Here is an 18,803-nt window from a genome sequence, read left to right as displayed (position 1 = left end):
TTCTATTACATTGCATGAACACAATAAACCAGATTATTCAATCAGCATGCTTGACTGCTATCTTTGAAATGATTTTATCATTCTTGCTATACAAACCAAAAGAAAACGTACTGTTTCTAATGGTAAGAAGAAATTTAGGGAAAAGAAATAAAAACAGGCAGAAAATAAAATCACTTCCAGGTTATCCAAATCCCTCGTATTTATATTCATCCTCTTAAAAGTACAAGATCCCTGCTCTGCATTCCTGGGCACACACTGGGATTTGCAGTTTCGTGTGTATCCAGCTCCCTCTGGCGCGCAGAACTGGGACCGCTCCGCAACCTGCCTTGCTTTTCCGGCTAGCGCTCCTAATTTCTTTGAAGGAAATGAACACAATCCCAGCAAATCTAGGGAGTTTTGTCCCTCTTGGTGTTCTGTATCCTTAACACATTCTAAATAATCTTTAAAAGACTCAAAATTTGCTGAATTGTCGTAAATCTTTTTGTCAGATCATCTATGCAATTTAGAAGAATAACCAGATAATTTATTACCTGTTCATACTTCTCATTAATTTTTATGGGTTGTATTGTAACACCTGATAGGGCACCACAAGACCACTTGTGGCAGGCAATGCAAAACTAAAACACAGTTCTAGTCCCAAAGGCTCTTCTATCTGAAAAATCTGGCTTATACTTTACATTTCATGTATACATTGCATGTATTTTCAAAACAGGCAAATCAGAACATGCCTGGAAATTGAAAGTTGAATATCAGACATAAAAAATTTGAAACATGGTGCAGACAGAACAGGAGGTCTGGGGTTGCTTCAGAAGCCTCCAGTTACACATAACCAGAGCTAAGGACTGAAGGACTCTGAGTCACTTCAGTCTTTCCTCCTACCACTCCCTCTTTTTCCAGGCTCATAGCGAGTTCAAGAACTTAAAGCCTGGAGCTGAGATACACATGCATGAAAGTACTGGCATCATTGCTTAACCGCGGTGTGAATTTTAACTTCCAAGGCAAGGAAAGACAATTTTTAAAAGCTGAATTATATTCTTAGTTTGTTGAATCTGATAGGGTTAATACTGACAACATCAAAGCATGTAGGAGATAAAGGTGATCAGATAAAGCACTCCTGACCTTTATGGAGAACCTACAGCTTTTGACTCTTTCTTCCAGCTGTGGCAGGGAAAGATAATCTCAGATTTTACTTTGAGGAACTCGGTGATTGATATAAACTGTCTCACTGACATGCTTCAGTAAAGCCAGCGGGTTAAGGGAGATAATCCTTACCATCTACTTAGCACTGGTAAGGTCATCTCTGGAGTGCTGGGTCCAGAGAAGGGCCTCCAAGTACAAAAAACACATGGACATACTGAAGAGAGTCCAAAAAAGGGCCTCAAGGATGATGATGAAGAGACTGGAGCATCTGCCCTGTGAGAAAAGGCTGAGAGAGCTGGGACTGTCCAGGATGGAAAAGGCTCCATGGGGGGAACTCATCAATGTGTGCAAATGTCTGAAGGGAGAGAGCAATGGGGACAGAGCCAGGCTCTTTTCAGTGGTGCCCAGTGCCACAACCAGAGGAAATGGGCCCAGACTCCAAACTCCCAAACATAGGAGGCTCCCTCTGAACATCAGGACACACTTCTTCACTGTGAGGATGACTGAGCACTGCCACAAGTTGCCCAGAGATGTTTGGAGTTTGCATCCTTGAAGATACTCAAAAGCCATCTAGACGTGGTTCTGGGCAACTGGCTGTAGGTGTCTCTGTTTGTTTTCCCCGAAACTTCCCTGCTATGATTACTATTATCACTAATTTCTGTGCCTTGTTCAACAAAATGGTGGTCCACAAAGAGGCTGGAATTTATATTGGTGACTGAGCAGACATGCCAATAAAAAGAAGGCATGTGAGGATACTGGAACAAAAACTCTTGCTAGCTGATGACTTTTCACTGGTGAGTGAATGGCAGCCTGGAAAAAGAAGACACAACACAAGTAGAGCATGAGGATATAAGTGAAGTGTGGTAGGCTGATAATATGTGAATTCAGAAAAGGTGTATACAGGGATAGTGTGTTCTAGTTTTTCACTCTCTGGGCAGGATTTTTCTTTTGTTTTACGCTCTGGTGATATCAATATTTGTAACATTCAGCTAAGCAAGATAGTCAAAGGGCAAACGATGGGGACAGTTCAAAAAAAAGAATGCTTCTGCCAAGATGTGCTGGGCCTCTGGTTAAGGCATGGGGATTGAATTTTGCTAAGAAGGAAGAGTACTTCCGAATTGCTATGTCCCTAGATGCTCTTCTTGTAAGTTCTTTTTATCCAGTTCTGTTTCACATGCTCCTGGACATCTGGTGCCCTGCCTGAACTTTACTGCGTGCTGTTAGACATTCAAGCAATTTCCCAAAGAAAAGAGCATTGGGTTAAGGTCCCTTTTTCAGAGAGAGACTTTTTAGATGTCAGTCAAGCCCAACAATTTTACATCAAGAAGTTACATTCCTCTTGCCACATTTCTCTGTTACAGAATAGTTACTGTCATTATGGCTTCGAATGCAATAACAGAATTGATTTAAATAATATGATTGCATTGCATCCATTTTTAAATACATGGAACTATATTTGAAGGAAGGTATTCCATCTGGTAACCCATCTGCAACTCCATCTATACATAAAGTAAGTATTCATAAGAGAACATTCATATATTTGAATTCTCTGAACATATTGTGACCTTCTGTTACTATTCACATAGAATATCTCAATTTAAATATAGCTTGGGTTTTTAATATCTTTAACTGAAGTACTGGAAAAAAGTAGCAAACTCAAGAAGCAGAAGCCTTAAATGAACAATCAGTCACATATTTAAATTTCTCATGCCTTTACATGGTCAGTTTGACACAAAGAAGCAATCCAGACCTATAACTTCCTTGTTCATTCCAGTAAACTCAATTCAAAGCCTTGGCAGACTACTTAAGTGACAAGATATGAACATTTTTTTTCCTGGCGATTTAAACTAGAGGCCCCTGACAGGACGTTTTAGGTAATAGTAATAGACTTAACTTTTTCAACAACTTACTCAGGAAACACCAGGAATTTTATTTCCATCTGTAGTTTAGGAGAAAGTTTTGTCTATCCTCCCTAATTTAAAGTGGGTTATGGAGGTAGCCTTAACTAAGATGTAAATCACAATAACCTGTCCATCTTTAAATGAAATTACTTTCCAAAAAGCAAAGACTAGGAAGTTTATTTAACTTTGACAACTCAGAGGTGAGTTTTCTAGGGCTTTGAGTAAAAGTGAAGTAAGAGAGTTCCCTAGTTCTTTATTTAGGCAGTGTCTTGGTAATTTACTTTGCAAACAGCTGTAGTGCTTTAAGGCAATACTCTGCAACTTCTTATAGTAAATTTACAAATCTACAGTTCTGGTAGCAAGGTCATTCATTTTAGCATGGCCTAATCGGCTACAGCAAAGAATCAGGAAGATTAGCTTGAACAGTATAAATCAGTGCTTTGACCTATTTCTCAGGCTATTTTACCAGCAACACACTAGGAAACAGCAGTACCACCTCTTCACAGTACCTGTTCTTTGGGAATCAAGACTTGCTTTTTGTCCCCCCCACCAAATACAACGTTTCTTCATCACCAAACAGTTCTCCCCACTTGCTCCTCCTTCACATAGTTTTCTTAATTCACCCTCTGACATCTCCTGCAGTCTTTGTCTATGCAAGCTCTTTCTTGAAATCCCCACATAGTCCTCAGTTCTACCCTGCACCTACCATTCAGCTATTCTCTCCAAAATTCCTGCAAGCTGGCTGCTTACGTACATAGTTCCCAGGAGGGAGGGCATGCAGCAGGGGAGATAGCAGGCAGTAGCCATTTCTCTCTAAAGCTTCATTAATCCCCACATTGGATTTATTGCCCTGTCTTAGAAATGCTCACTTAATTGATGCCTGAGAAAGGTAAATTCTTTCTAAAGTGCTGATGAGTAACTATCTTATCTAGAGCCAGAAAGGAATGCCTGTTCAGTGGTTGAGTTACAAGTCAAAGAATTAAAGCAAAATGCAATTCCAGTTGAGGAATTACAGATTAACGGATGAGAAGACAGAAGTCTAAGATATTTTTCTTTCCTGAATGTTACTTACTGTGAGAAAGTAAAAATTTTTTTAAAGTATTTCATTAGCATAAATATTTCACCAGTAAAGTAAATAAGCAAAACCATAAACATGAATGTTATTATGCACATAGCTACTGGAAATATTTTGCAATGGTCAGAAGACTAACATTTCAGTAAATTAGTGGCTTCATTGTTAACCATTTATCACAGCTGTTCTTAAGGGGTTTTTTCCTTACCTTGTTATGACAAGGCCTTTCAGCTGGAAAATAGCCAGAGCTGAAACTCAAAGTCTGAACTCGTGGGGTCACAGCTGGCTCAAGTTAATCTTAGGGCTGCCAGCAAAGGAGTGGTGCAAACTTTCACTGATTTTCTTTCTTACTATTATTTTTTTTCCTTAGTTTTCAGCAAAATCAGCTTTCTAGTCTGACTCACTCCGCAACTGGCATCATTACTAGAGCTGATGCAATGGAAGTGGTGACATCACACCTTTTCAGCGGCAGTAAAGCCTTACATTGTTTTCAGCTCACCACAGAACTGCACCTTAAGAAGGATATAGGAGCCAGAACACCATACAAGCATGAAGTACAAGTAAATTCTGTGGAAAATAGTACAAACAAGGAGAAATAAAACTGCTCTGGACTTAGTCTGTGGCTAAAGGATAGGCCAATGTTTAACTATATATTAAACACATTGGAGGCCTCTGCTGCCAGCTTAACGCTGCCATGGGTACGTGACACAAGGTGCTGTTCCAGATGAAATGTGCTCTGCCAATTCAATTTGTTCCAACAAAACTTTGGCAGGTTACCTTTGCCCCAGCAGGATTAGTGCTGCAACAGGTATTGGTTGCCCACACGGCCCTAACGCTCCGTGGTTCCGGCCCAGTGCATTTCCTCTGCAACCAGGATAAAAGCAGACAGGCGGCAGAGAATCCTCAGCAAGCGCCCTGCTAATTTGACAGAAATGTAATCATGTGCCCACACCTGATCCAGATCAAATTTGTACTGCTGGGTGATGTGGCATGGCCCAGAGCCAGCGGTAATGATTGTGGAACCACAGCACTGGGCTAAGGCTTCTCCTGCAGAGGAATTACCCGTGCAGGAGACGGCAAGCAGCGAGTGTGGCCTATCGCTGTGGAAACAGCCTGTGCAGGCTCCCCCGAACATGCCCTGATCCGCACAAAAGAGACATAGCGTAACCCCTTGCCAAACCACCTTTCTTTCTACCCTCAGAGGCAGAGTGCTGGGTTAGTTTCTGACTGAAAGCATTAAGCACGGGAATGGGGGGGAAAAAAAAAAAAAGGAAATTACATGTCTGAGGTTTTTCCTTCGGGCAAGTCTCTTATAAAAATAAAGGAGTGTACAAATGTCTTTGTTTCCCTGCCAACTTTTATAAGAACTAATTAAGACCAAGAAGAGCTTCATTTTCCTGTTTATTTCGTAGAGAGAACAGCTAATGAATTTAACCTATTGATGATTTTGCAGCTGCCTGCTTTAATTTGCTTATGATTGGGAAACAAAAAGTTAGTGTAACAGCAAAGAGCTGCCAAAGCTGCTGAGCAGTCACTGGTGCGTGACCAGTGATCCAGCTGTGTGATCAAATTTCAATTAGGCAGCTGTGACAACAGAGCACGGGCTGTCCTTCCGAGCAAGAAAACAGCACTGAAATTAAAGCCACTGCTTAGTACTTGCTTATTTTCAAGTCGGCTGATTTGCCAATAATAAGGTCAATATAACTATAAAGGTAGAGACTGCTGGCATTTATTCTCTGCCAAAGAACATCTTGAACTTTTCAACTTTATGATTTATCTATTGATTGCAATAGAAAATTCAGGCCACAAAATGCAGTGGTAATTGCTATCAATAAATTACGTTTTACCTGAAAACAATTTTCAGAGGGAAATATTCACAGGCCTTAACATAACTCGTATTTCTTAGTTCAGGGAAGTGGATTACAAAGCATCTATTATATCAGGGAATCCTATGGGCTTTATGGAAATTGTCCAGAATTCAAGAAAGTTTTTTATGATTGCTATAAACTCTACAAAATAATTTTTTACATCCTCTTGATTCTGAAGGTGAGATCCCAACGCTCTATAAATCAGTGACAGAACTCACAGTTGAGATTGACAGATAATGAGCACCCAATAATTTGCAAGTCTTCTTTATAAAATTTTCCATAAATTACTGTACATGACTGGGGAACCTTATGGGTTTTACTCACAATAAACTTTACAGGTGGGTTTTTTTTTTTTTTCCAAAAGTGGCAGGGGGAGGATGATTCACTTCAGAGGAATTGGGTTACTTCATTTTCTTGCTTTCCTTAAAAAACAGCTCTTCAAACTTTTATATGGTATTTCAAAATATTATTTCAAAACAATTCAAAATATTATTTCAAAACAATTTGCAAATATTAGCCAGGGATTCCCAAACTCTGGTATCCTAGCAGCAGACTACCTAAGCTACTTAAGAAGGCATGGGAGCTACTGCTGCCCTGCTGCACCATCAGTCCCCAGCCAAGGTTAACCCTGCATCGGCTTCTGCATGAAGCTTTGTACAGTTCTAACAACTGGAAACCAGACTATCAAATAACGGCTAACTCTCCAGATTTCCACTGTTAATTTTATTCCAAAATCACAAATCTGAAGATGTGGAGCTTTTTCTGGGAAGCAGGGTAAAAGCCCTTCTTAGAGCAAGTAGAAATTGGCCACCAGAACTTTTTGGTTGGAATGTAGCAGTATCATAAAGACTTACAGGGTGTGCATGGAGTCTGTGCCATAGAAAGGGGAAATGGTTTTCTGCAGAATGTATGTCAAATCCCAGTAGAACAGGATCCATATTATGTATCACTTGGGGACATTACTTGATCAGTATATGCTGCTACTGTTGGTTCACATCACAATCTCCTTTGCTGGTGCCAGGCAATAGCAGATTTCACCTATTTTCCTTTTCCTATTTAATTTGAAAGTCACATGAAATTTAAATTAATGTATTGTTACAAATTGCATACAAAACAATGTTTTTTCCTACATTTGATAAGTAGCAATAAAAATAAGTTTGAGTGATGAACATTTGTTTATTTTTTTTTCAAGTAGTGTTTAGAAAGATTTATTTCATCAATTGCTTCCACAAATGGACATCCATGCATACCTATATGATAAAGTGACAAGAAAACAAAAATAAAACTGAAAATTAAATTATAAAGCAATTTAGGCTTTGAATTTATCTGCTGTTTGGGAGCATAGCTTCACACTGTACATTTATCCGCATTTTGCAATAAAACAGGCACCTGTAATGCAAATGGTATTGACTTGCAGTGTATTACTATTAATTCTGACTTCTAACAAATTAAATTCTCCCATCATCTGGGAATTGATTATTTTGGCTACAGACGCAATGACATGTCATTTACCCACAGATCATCTATTTCAAGATCACAGCAAGATAGGCAATCTTTCACCAAGTTAAGCTTTTTAGGCCTGTTCTCAATTCTTCATAGTCTGCAGAAATGTCAGCATTTCTTCTGGGGTTTTACACTAATTCTGTCTTTTAAGACAGGGCTTTCTACTTATTTTGTGTAGTCAAAAGTTGGGTGTGTAAGTAAAACCTCCTGCATAGAGCTAAGCAGACATCACAGTTTTTCCTGTATTCTATAAAACACACTGCCTTGCAGGTTTGGAACAATTTGCAGACTAGTACATTTGTTCAGATTTTATACATTTTAGCATGAAATTTCATACTAAAGAATTCTATTAACAAACATTCTGAGTCCAGGGTAAGATGAAACATTGTAAAAGCTGCTTATTTTCTTAGGTCTATACTTGTATAAAAGTAGTCTACAAATTCCTAGTAATGTAATTTAATCTAGAAAACTGCTGACATGGTATTGATTTATGTAGATTTAACTGATGTTCTGACATGACTAGAGGGTGCTCTCCATAATCCCAGCTCAGCAAAGCATGTAAGAACACGCATAAAAATAAGTATATGCTTTGTACCACTAACACTTTATTCCAATTAACCCATATTTTCCCCACAATTTCTGCTATGTCTATCTTGTATCATAAATATATTACATAAATATTTGACATATGTAATATATTCCATACGTACATTACATATAGCTCTTATCTGTTATATATTTCAATATGTTATTCATGTATTTCAATGAATATATTTCTGTGAGATATTAAAACTAGATTTTCTAAAATAAACCACTTTTTGAATTATATGGTATTTGAGTAACTCCTTACATAATGCTGATTTACACCATGTAGGTGAGTTTTTATGATACAGATGATGTGGTCTAACATAGGCTGACCCCAAAAGGGGCACTCCCATGGCTAGTTACATACCTGCACCTTGAACCAGCTGTGCTGTTTGGCTGGTCCCACCTTTTATGGGGGGTGAGGAAGGGGGGTGGGGCTAAGAGTAATTTTTTTTCCAGTTTAACTCTCTAAAACTCTCTTGGCTAACTCTAGGGGTGAGCATCAGCAGTGGTAGGAGCAAACAGCCAGGAGGAGTGAGATGGAGGGGCATGGCCTCTCTGCACAGCAGGATTTAGCACAACGTGTATTAGCAAAATGTGTATTTTAAAACCACATTTCCAGTGCGCTTCACACCATTACAGGGCTCAGCCTCTTTGCTTTACTGCACTACTGCCCGCTTTCCCCACCCCCTCCCCCATACAGCTTTTAAAACACTAGACTTGTCTCTAACTAACTGCAAAGCTTCTTTTAAGAAATTGATGAAAAAATGTTCTCCTAATACTCAGACTCTCTTTTATCTGAACATAAAAGTTTAGCAGACCTAATCCTTTTAGAATGCACTTGTCTTATAAGAACAATTTTCTTTCTTTTGGTCAAGACAAAGGAGCTCAGGAATTTCTGTAAACCAATCCTCCCATTACTTTGTTGCATTTTTGTTTACATACTGGCAATATTCCTTCCAGTTTTAATTGCATTAAGCACACAGAACTTTAGTGAGTTGTAAATGTGACAGGATGCCAGTTACCTTTTTGCAATTGTTGAAAACAAAAGGTCTAGCGAAGAATAAACCTAAATAAAAGCAGGGCTAGTCTCTTGAAAGTAATGAAATCTTCTCGCTGCATTTGTTCAGGTAGTTAATGGGAAGACTGGCAGAATGACAGATGTTTTTCCAGACTTGCAGGAGAAGTCATGCTAATGCTAACCCTGACACATTCTTTCCTTCACAAAGAAATGTCAGGATGCTACACGGCAGAAAAACAAGAGTAGCTTCAAATATTTAATCCTCATGCTTCTACTGCTGTAGGTTTTGATAGAAGAGCAGTTCCACCAATGAGCTGAAAAGGAAGAAAAAAGATTTAAATCCTGATTAATTTCTGAAACAAGCTCAAATTTAATGGAGAAACTGAGGTAGTATGCTTAAGCATTTTTTGAAAAGGCAGAAAAATGACTGCTTGGAATATAATGAAGTAATTTTATTTGAATACTAATTAGTATCCAGTTTTACTACTAACGTGATCCTCTGAATGAGTCTGTTAATTCTAATAGTAGTTAATATTTATTTCAATTTAACTTTTTTGTGAGGGAATAATTGCACACAATTGCCCTTCAATAAAAATAAAATTGAATAGTAAAAAAGCCAAAATGCAAGAGGAATGTAGGTGTAAGGGAAAGACTACAGGTTCCTGTATGTAGTCATCCAAATTATCAGAAGTGCAAATGCTGCAAGTTACTCCAATTCCCATTTCTGATTTGCTTCATATACCAAAGAGAGACTGTTGCTAAAGTGTCCCTTTTGTTGCTAGAAATTTTTCATTAATTTTAGCATATATAAAAAAGCAACTAGTCTACATTTTCATACAAATAAGCTTCCGCAACAAGGGAGTGTGCTCATCTTTAATACAACCAGATATAAATTAAAATGTTCTTTGTCTGAAGAAATTCTAGCGTTATTGCCAGCACTGGTCCTATAAAAACCAGGACTAGTTAAGCTCATGCTTGATTTATTTATTTTTTTAAACAGGAATTGCATTAGCTGCTTCTCCTGTGGGCTCATTTCACCACAGAACCTTCTGCAGAATTAATTCAGTGGAAAGCCCCTTCTGCCCTAGAAAAAGGCAGGACCCCAAGAAAGGTCTAATTTTTGACCTATAAACAGCAAAGTGCTTTCCTGTGATTTTTAACAACACAACACAATGAGATTAATGAAACCCTTGCTTCAGCCTAGGTGGTAAGCAGCAACTTTAGCTCATTATTTCACTTCAGTCAGCATTTGATAGTCTCAGTTTTAATATTACACGACATCTTTACTATATATCAATAGGCCAGTAAAGGATCAGCTGTAACATCAGGGATCTTTTGAACTTAAACATGACTTCCAAATCCAAACCTAACTCTAATCCATAATTACAGATAATTTTTTATAAAATAAAAGTCAAAATTGCTTTAGAAAATCCTTGCAAAGACTGTGCTAAAAATTACGCCTTCATGTAAAGAAATTTAGAAGGATGTGCAATTTTAATGAGGTACTGAGGCATAAAACATAAAAAAAAGCTACCAAACCAAATCAAAATAAATCATTAGATTTTCTAAAGATAGAATGGGAGATTGATGCTCTACAGTTTATCATGGAGGTTGCCTGGTACTGTACACTGAGTGGCATTCTAAGAAATGATTCATCTGGTGAATGTGCAATAAGTTTGCTACATCTGTTCATAGGGGTCCAAACCCACCTCCATTACCAACACAAAAAGCTATGAATTTTCAGATTCTAATAACACCATTAAACTTATAAGCTGCACCTCAGAAACTGCACCTGGGGTTCTCATATCCTCCCACTCTGATATTAAAAATATTCTGCACATCAGCTGTTATTATTCATGTAAAAATGACACAAAGAGAAGCTTTCTCCACAGGCTTATGCTGACACCAACGCCCTTAGTCATTTAAATGTAGTGTAAGGATTTTAGTCCAGGTAAACGTAATCATAAGAACTCCACTGGCTGAAACCAGTTAAACTACGTGCACTCTAGCTAAAGCTTTTAAGAAGTGCATTTAGAAAGAATTATTCCCAATCATATCTTCAGTGGAGTTAGAAAAAGCTGGCTTTGAACCCATATTAAATTTGTGACAGTCTGTAGCTGTGTTTGGAACTGACTTTTGTTAGCCTGTTTCCACAGTCAGTCCTGTTCCTGGAGGCTATGACTTGTCAGTAAAACTCCAGTCTTAAATTAAGCGTAGAGGATGATTCTTGGGGCTGGAAGCAAATTAAAACTTGAAATGCTCTGGGATCACTCTTTAACTTTCTGCTTCAGCTTGCTGGTTTTGGCATAGTTTTGGTACATATCTCTTAGCCACTGTCAGTTTAGTGAAACTAAAGTTATTACAAACATTGAAAATATTCTGAACAGGTTTCAATATAATATTTAAAATACCAGAAAGTGAAGCAAAAGCAAACAAGCAGTCTGCCCAGACAAGTCAAACCAACTTTATCTGCCTCTCCAGCAGAGTGACAAAACCTGTAGCTAATGGGAACACAGCACACGTGACTTAGCTTGTCTTCGCTGACGCCGTCCTTCTCCATGGCCCACCCTGACAGTGCCATAAACACCATCACATATCCCACTTCATCTGATTGACTTCACAGACACTAACTGAAGCACACTTAAATTAGGAGAAAGGTTACGCCATGTTCCTTCCTTTCAGTGAAGAGAAAGACAACTTCAAAGAACAACTTGAAGGGCCTGCTGTCTTTCCCTTAATTATTGACTATGAAATTAGCCTTAGGCAACTACTCTCCAAGTTAAGCCTCTAAAGTCAGGAATGATGAACCTAGGCCCTAGAAAAGATAAAGCTACTGCAATATGGGTGCAAAAAATGACTGTAAAACATTCCCAGAGGAGTTAGCATGAGTTGACAGGATATACTAAATACCATTCTTCAGATCTCTTCCAGGTCTTAGACTAACTCATGCATGGAATTTTTACTGCTGAGCTGTTTTGAGAGCATGCATATTAAAATTGCAGATGACAGACAGCCAGGAAAGTCTGAAAGTATATTGAAGGACAGGACTAGTATTCAGTCTTGACCAACCAAAAAAATGGGTTGAGGAAATCACAATACACTCCAGCGAAGGCAAGTGCAAGTTATCGCACTCAGGAAGAATGAACACACTGAGGGGATGATGCAAAGTTCCGCAGAAAATATCCAGGGTGCAGGGGATGTCAAACCAAAGCGGAGACAAGAATGTTGGATTGCCCAACAATTCAAAGGAGCCCAATGCAGACCAAGGGCAAGGCAGAGGGAAGGGACACACCAAACAGGGAGAGAAGTACATTTCAACTGAGCTGCCAGATGTCTGAAATTCCTATGGAAATGTACAGTATTCACTCAGACAATAACTCTGGGTAGAAAAAAAAGGACTATCTGGTCATATGCCAAAGAAATGCAAAAACAATGTCTAAAAATGCATTATTTGGGATGTAACAAACAAAGACACTTTTTACTTGTCTAGAGAATAACCCTGATTTTTAGACTACATAACTTCTTCAGGTAAGAAGAAAAGCTAAAGCGTCTTGTGCTTGTTTTGATCATGTACCTGTACAAATAAATATTTCCTCTGTTCTCAGGATGTTTTCAAAACACAAGCACATTATGCCTTTGAGGATGCTTACTTTCCATTTTGCACAGAGAATACAGGAAAAGCATCCTCTTCTGCTCAGACTGTTCAGTTCTGCTAGTGTTAGCTGGGTGTGCCCCAGAGAGGCACTCTGAGCCGTGCAGTTAATCCTGCAGGATGTCTTGTTGGAGTACCTGTGTGGTTTCATCTTTTTACTGTAACCAGGAAACTAAACTAACTCTGATTTTGTGATCTTCCATCTCTCCAGTTTCACAAGCGCTGTTCTTTGTGATAAATCTGGCCATCAGTAATGCTTCTTCCTTGCTAGCACCCTGAAAATAATAATGATGTGTAAAAGACATTAATGCAAATGTGAAAAGAAACACTGAAACATTATTGATGCTCCCTAGATTTGAATATTCTAATTAGTAGCTGTATCTGCCATGATAAAGAATTCACAAGACACAGGGCTTACACAAATGAACTATGGCACCTCATAATATCCTTTGATGCATTTAAGACATGCACCACCATGGTACTCAAAGAACTCCATGGCTGAAATTTATTTCAAACAAAATGCTCTGAATAAATATTTTGGAGTTGTTTAACTTCTATGACAAAAATCAATAAAACCCTCTTTTTCTACAAGATCTTAGTGCATGGCAAGTGAAGACAACTGACAGAATTAGCAGAATGTAAGTCACAGAATATGCATTATTTTTGCAACAAACATATTGAGGCTGAAAATATGTGACTTACCCCATAATTTTAAGGCTTTGTCTGTCATCCTGAGGTAAGATTGGGGGTTGGAACTAGATGATATTTAGGGTCCCTTCCAACCCAAACCATTCTATGAGTCTTTAAGAGTCTTTCTCAAGAAAGCAACATTGGGCTAATAATAATAATTTCTGTATTTATTAAAAAATAGTAATTTGTGTCCTGAGAACATCTCACTTATGGAAACAGTCACTGTCTGGAAAATCTATTCTTACTTCATAATAAAGTATTTCAGTTTCCTGAAGGTGTTCATGTAACATTAATTAGAGATCAAAGATAATCTGAGGGGCAACACTGGGTATGTTATTAAAGGATATACTGTCTCAGACTGAAAATTAAAGTGTCCTTCAGATGGAAAGTATGCAGAGCTGATAGGTACCATAAAACACACTATCAATAATCTTCACTTATAGTTTGGCCATATAGGATTGCGATTTACACTACTTGTATTTTGAAAGTAAGAATATACCTTTCCCCCCCCTAAAAAACATTACATATTTTTGAGGAATTGAATTTCAGATTGACTAGAATAAAAATCCATCCTACCTGAGTATAGAAAACAAATTATTTATCAGTTGAAAAGAACAAAAAGTAATTTTGAAAACTTATTGGGAGAGGGAAATCCTGACACCAGTGAAGCTGGTGGAGTTCTATCAGTAACTCAAATGCACTGCTGATTTAATGTAAGCATGCCAAATATGAGTAAACTGTCAAAGAATGCAGAAGAAAACCTGACATGTCTTAATTACTGGGGGAAAAAAAAAGCTGAGTATGTTATTTTACTTTGAACTACCATGTGCTTATTGTATCTCGAAATATTGCATGCAGGCATTATAAAATCATACTGAGAATGCTTGTGAGATTTTTATTTTTTTAAAAAAGGGAAAAAACAGTTGAAAAAAGCTCTTAAGACACAGCAGTTGATCCAGTGTCGTCCTCATGTGTCCATAAGTTCTTTTGGGTATCCATGAGACAAAGTGGGATTACAGCTCTGCAAAAGAATGAGGTGCATTTGTTAACTTCACAGCTCAAGGTGAAATGGCCATCAGTCCACATGTATAAAACTACTTGCTTCTAGAACTAGTTCAAACAGATGAAAATCCTCCATACAAACCACCTATTCTTTCCAAATGGGTTCCTCCAAAGCTGTGTCATTGCCTATAAATAACCAGTATCATGTGAAATCTAAACCTTTCTGCCAGTAAGCAAGCACTGAGAAGAACAATGTATTATGCAAAATTAAATCATATGAATCATTTTGCAAAATCTGATTTTTAAGTGGGTACAGGCACTTCATATATTATTCAAAGAACAGAAACGTTCCCTTACCTATCATGCTATATTTAGGATTTTTTTTATGATGGAGAAATAAAAGAGATGAAAGCATGGGAAAAAAAACAGTTACAGAGAGACAAAGGGAGGCTTAGTCCTATAAAAAAAGAAAAAGCAAAGTTTATTTCTAGGTGTCCCAGCTATAATATGATGTACATAGCTATGGACTAGTAGATCACTTCTTGGAATTGTGGAATTGTGTAGTTTGTGGGAACCTCATTTTTTATGTTAACAAAAATTACATGGTTTTACCTCTTTGTCTTGCAAAAAATCCCACTCTCCCCACTCTAAAAATGAACCACAAGGGTTCAAATGCAAATACAAACTCCCCAGTGTATTGCATCTGATGGATGATGCATTTTGAAACAAAACTGTCTTTCCATGTTTGATTTTCAAGCAGCTGTCCAAGCTGTGTTTTCAAGGCCAGGCTGTACTGACCGGTGCTCAGCCTCCTGAAGTAGCAGCCAGAGAATCCAGATCTGACCCTGGTGACACCACCGCCCCCTGAGTGCTGCTCCCCCAGCGTCAGGGCACAGCCTGTGGGATGGGGAATGGGGAACTGAGGGCTGATGGACACAGAATATCCTGAGTTGGAAGAAATCATCATAGTCCATCTCCTGTCCCTGTGCATCAGGACCATCCACAAGAGTCACCATGTGGCAGAGAGCATTGCTGAAACACTTCCTGAACTTCCAGGCTGGTGACCACTGGGACCACTTCCCTGGGGAACCTGTTCCAGTGCCCAACCACCCCTTGGGTAAAAAACCTTTTCCCAATATCTGACCTAAACTTCTCCTGACAAACCTCATGCCATTCTCTTGGATGACATGTTATGACAAGGGGGCACTGAGTCAAACCCCCACTTAGCAACTTTCTGGCCCGGGGCTTCCAGGACCCCTTGGGTCTCACCCGAGCAGCACTGCACCTTGGGTACTGTGCCCAGTTTTGGGCCCCTCAATTCAGGAAGATATTGGGGTGCTGGAGCAAGTCCAGAGAGGAGCAATGGAGTGGCTCGAGAGTCTGGAGCTCAAATCTTAGGAGGAGCAGCTGATGGAGCTGGGGGTGTTTAGCCCCCTGGGAGAGAAGGAGGCTCAAGGGTGACATTATAGCTCTCAGCAGCTCCCTCAAATGAGGTTGTAGCCAGATGGGGGTCAGTCCCTTCTCCCAGACAACCAGCGACAGGATGAGAGGACACAGTCTTAAGCTGCATCATAGGAGGTTCAGGCTGGCCATTAGGAAGAATTTCTTCACAGAAAGGGTCACTAGATACTGGCATGGGCTGCCCAGGGAGGCGGTGAAGTCACCGTCCTTGGAAGTGTTTATGGAAAGACTGGACGTGGCACTCTGCGCCATGGTCCAGTTGTCACGGTGGTGCTCGGTCACAGGTTGGACTCGATGCCCCTCAGGCCTCTCCCGGGCCAATCCGTTCGGAGGCTCGGTGCCTGCGAGAGGAGCGGAGGGAGGGAAGGAGGGCGGTGCCGCCCCCCGCCCCTGCGAAGGCGCGAGGGGGAGGGGGCAGGACGCATGCGCGCGGCGCGCGGGGCCCGCCGAGCCGCCCCTGCCTGGTGCGCGCGGACGGGGAGAGTGTGGGCAGCGGTGACGTTATGACGCCGCTCTGCGCGTGTCGCCAGCCGCGCGACCCACGCACGGTCCGCCGGGCTCGTGCCTGCTCCTCCAGCCGGGCCGCCGCGCGCGGGCGGGGCGGAGGCGCCATCCCTCCTCCTCCTCCTCCTCCTCCTCCACCACCTCCTCCTTCTCTCCGTTCTCCTCCTCCTCCCCCTCCTCCCCGGGTCCCCTCTCTGACGGCCCGGCCCCTTCCCCTCGGCAGAGCGGCGCCTCCTCCTCCTCCTCCTCCCGCTCCCGGCTGTGCCGGACAATAGGGGCGAGTGCGGCGCGTGTCTCCCCCAGCGCGGCCCCCGGCCCTCCATGCGCGGCGCCGGGCAGCGGGGCTGACAGCGGCTCCCGCCGGCGGCAGCGCGCCCGAGGGAGGGAGCGGCGGCGGCCGCGGGCTGCGGGCCGGGACTCGCCGCCCCGGGCGCTGACAGAGCCGTCCCGTTCCGCCGCCTCCCCCTCGCTCCCGCCGGCGGCTCCCGCCGGGCTTTGGCGGCGGCGAAGCACAAAGGCGCGGGGCCCGGCGCGGCCCGGCCCGGCCCCCCGGGGGGCGCGGGGGCGGCGAGGAGGCGCCGGGCCCCCGCGGGGCTTCGCCGCCCGTCCTTCCCCGCTGCGGCGAGCCCTGCGCGGGCAGGTGCGGCGGGCGAGGCCGCTGCCCCGCGGCGGGCCGGCGCACGGAGGCTTCGTCAATGGAAGTATGTTACCAGCTGCCCGTGCTGCCGCTGGACAGGCCGGTGCCGCAGCACGTCCTCAGCCGCAGAGGGGCCATCAGCTTCAGCTCCAGCTCCGCGCTCTTCGGCTGCCCCAACCCCCGGCAGCTCTCGCAGGTAGGCACTGCCGCTGGGCCCGCCGCCCTTGTCCGCCTGCCCCTGAATACCGGCGCGGTGGCGAGAAGATGCAGCATTTAATATTTTTATGACTAGTTATTGCCGAGGTTATCTATTTAGCATCGCTTGCGATGCGAACGGTGAGTTCCGTGGGGTTTATTTTTATTTCTACAGCCACTGCGTTATTTTTTTTATCCTATAATTTTTAAGCTAGGACTGTTTTTTAGCTCTTTTATTAGCTTGGGCTTTCCTTAAAGGGTCCAAATTTCCTATGGGGTTGCCAAAAGCTGCAGCGACTTTACTGAAATGGTGAACATGCACTGCAGTGTTTTATTTGGGATGCTCTGTTTTTTCTCTCTCCAACTATTGAGGGTTGGCAATTTGTCTAGAAGGAGACAAAGATCCTTAGCTTTTCGTTTCCACGGTATTGCTCCCAGTCCTTATTACATCAGTCACAATGTGAACTGTACTGAGTTTTGTTTCATCTGATCGTGTTGGAAATACTGTGAAAAAGGTCATTATAACTCTCAAGACAAAAGGCAGGTTTTTCTTGTGATCACTGCCCTAAATTTCTGGATGTGCGTTAGTATGGTTTCCCAGCACCCAGTGATAAAATTATATTCTGGCGGAAGTCTCTGGAGAAAATCTGGAATTATGGTGGAAAGCATATGTTTTGGTGGAGTCAGCCCGTTTTGGCTTCGAGGGATTTCCTATGTCGAGATTGAAAGGTCTGTTTAAGTGCTGTGAAGTATGTTGTCCTTACAAAAGATGTTGTCTTTGCATGTATAATGGTAGTTTTTTGTTCTGTATGTTTTTGGTGTATCTTATTAAGTTATTCTACTTTTTTTTTCAAGACTTGCTGTGCTACACATACGCCTTTGTAGAAAGTACAGAGCTGCCAGTCGCTTTTGGCTTCTTCCCCTGTTTCATAGCAGTGGAGCTCTGTGTGTGTGTGTGAGCGTTAGGCACATGTATGTTTGGACAGGAAAAATCAACAAAATACTGTGTTAATGACCAGGAACTTGAATGCATGTGGAAACAATTATTAGCAAGCAGATGAAGATGAACATATGTTGGCAATGCTTCCTTCCCTGATATAAATGTAATGATTGCCAAAAAACTTTGGTTTTATGGCAAATTAATTTTCCATGGCAAAATTAATTTTTATGGCAAATTTAATTTTATAGCAACTGGGTTAGGATCTTTTCCATTCGTACTACTTGTTCTGAACTGTACTTGATGATGGTGGCTTTTCCATATGTATAAGTCGTCTTGAAAGTCCAACCTAATATAGCACATTTTGTTCTGTGGAGATAAGAGTCTCCCTTGTTTGAAGCATTCGTGGTTTTCTGAAAAGGAATAGGCAAAATGGTCAAGGTGATACATTGTATTTCTTTCTGTATGGTCTCCAGAACAGGTGATGCTTGAAGTGTACACAAGCTTACCAAATTACATCGGGTATTGACATTTAAAGTGCTTTTTCTCTAACTTTCAAGCTTCTCAATGGATTGCTTATTTTCTGGCTAGTATGCTGCTCCAAGAAGAGGTACTTGAATAATCTGTAAAAAGGG

The 18,803-nt window shown here is 41.2% G+C and overlaps 2 protein-coding genes across 5 annotated transcripts in view; one reads left to right on the top strand and one right to left on the bottom strand.

The window, feature by feature from the left end:
• Positions 1 to 4,521, bottom strand: part of DNAJC5B (DnaJ heat shock protein family (Hsp40) member C5 beta) — a 57,665-nt gene extending 53,144 nt beyond the window's left edge. Inside the window, exon 1 of the mRNA XM_059861480.1 lies at positions 4,322 to 4,521. The gene's annotated coding sequence lies outside the window, so the exon portion shown is untranslated. The remainder of the gene's footprint in view (positions 1 to 4,321) is intronic.
• A 12,498-nt stretch (positions 4,522 to 17,019) lies between these two features.
• Positions 17,020 to 18,803, top strand: part of PDE7A (phosphodiesterase 7A) — a 75,882-nt gene continuing 74,098 nt past the window's right edge. The window contains exon 1 of one of the 4 annotated variants that reach the window (XM_059861259.1): positions 17,020 to 17,232. In XM_059861259.1, the coding sequence (XP_059717242.1) occupies positions 17,095 to 17,232 (138 nt within the window). In that variant the 5' untranslated portion in view covers positions 17,020 to 17,094. The remainder of the gene's footprint in view (positions 17,233 to 18,803) is intronic. The other 3 variants (XM_059861231.1, XM_059861240.1, XM_059861275.1) reach the window with 3 other exon arrangements.

The sequence above is a fragment of the Haemorhous mexicanus genome, chromosome 1 (assembly GCF_027477595.1).
Source record: "Haemorhous mexicanus isolate bHaeMex1 chromosome 1, bHaeMex1.pri, whole genome shotgun sequence".
Lineage (NCBI taxonomy): Eukaryota > Metazoa > Chordata > Aves > Passeriformes > Fringillidae > Haemorhous > Haemorhous mexicanus.
This window is presented reverse-complemented; position numbering and strand designations above follow the sequence as displayed.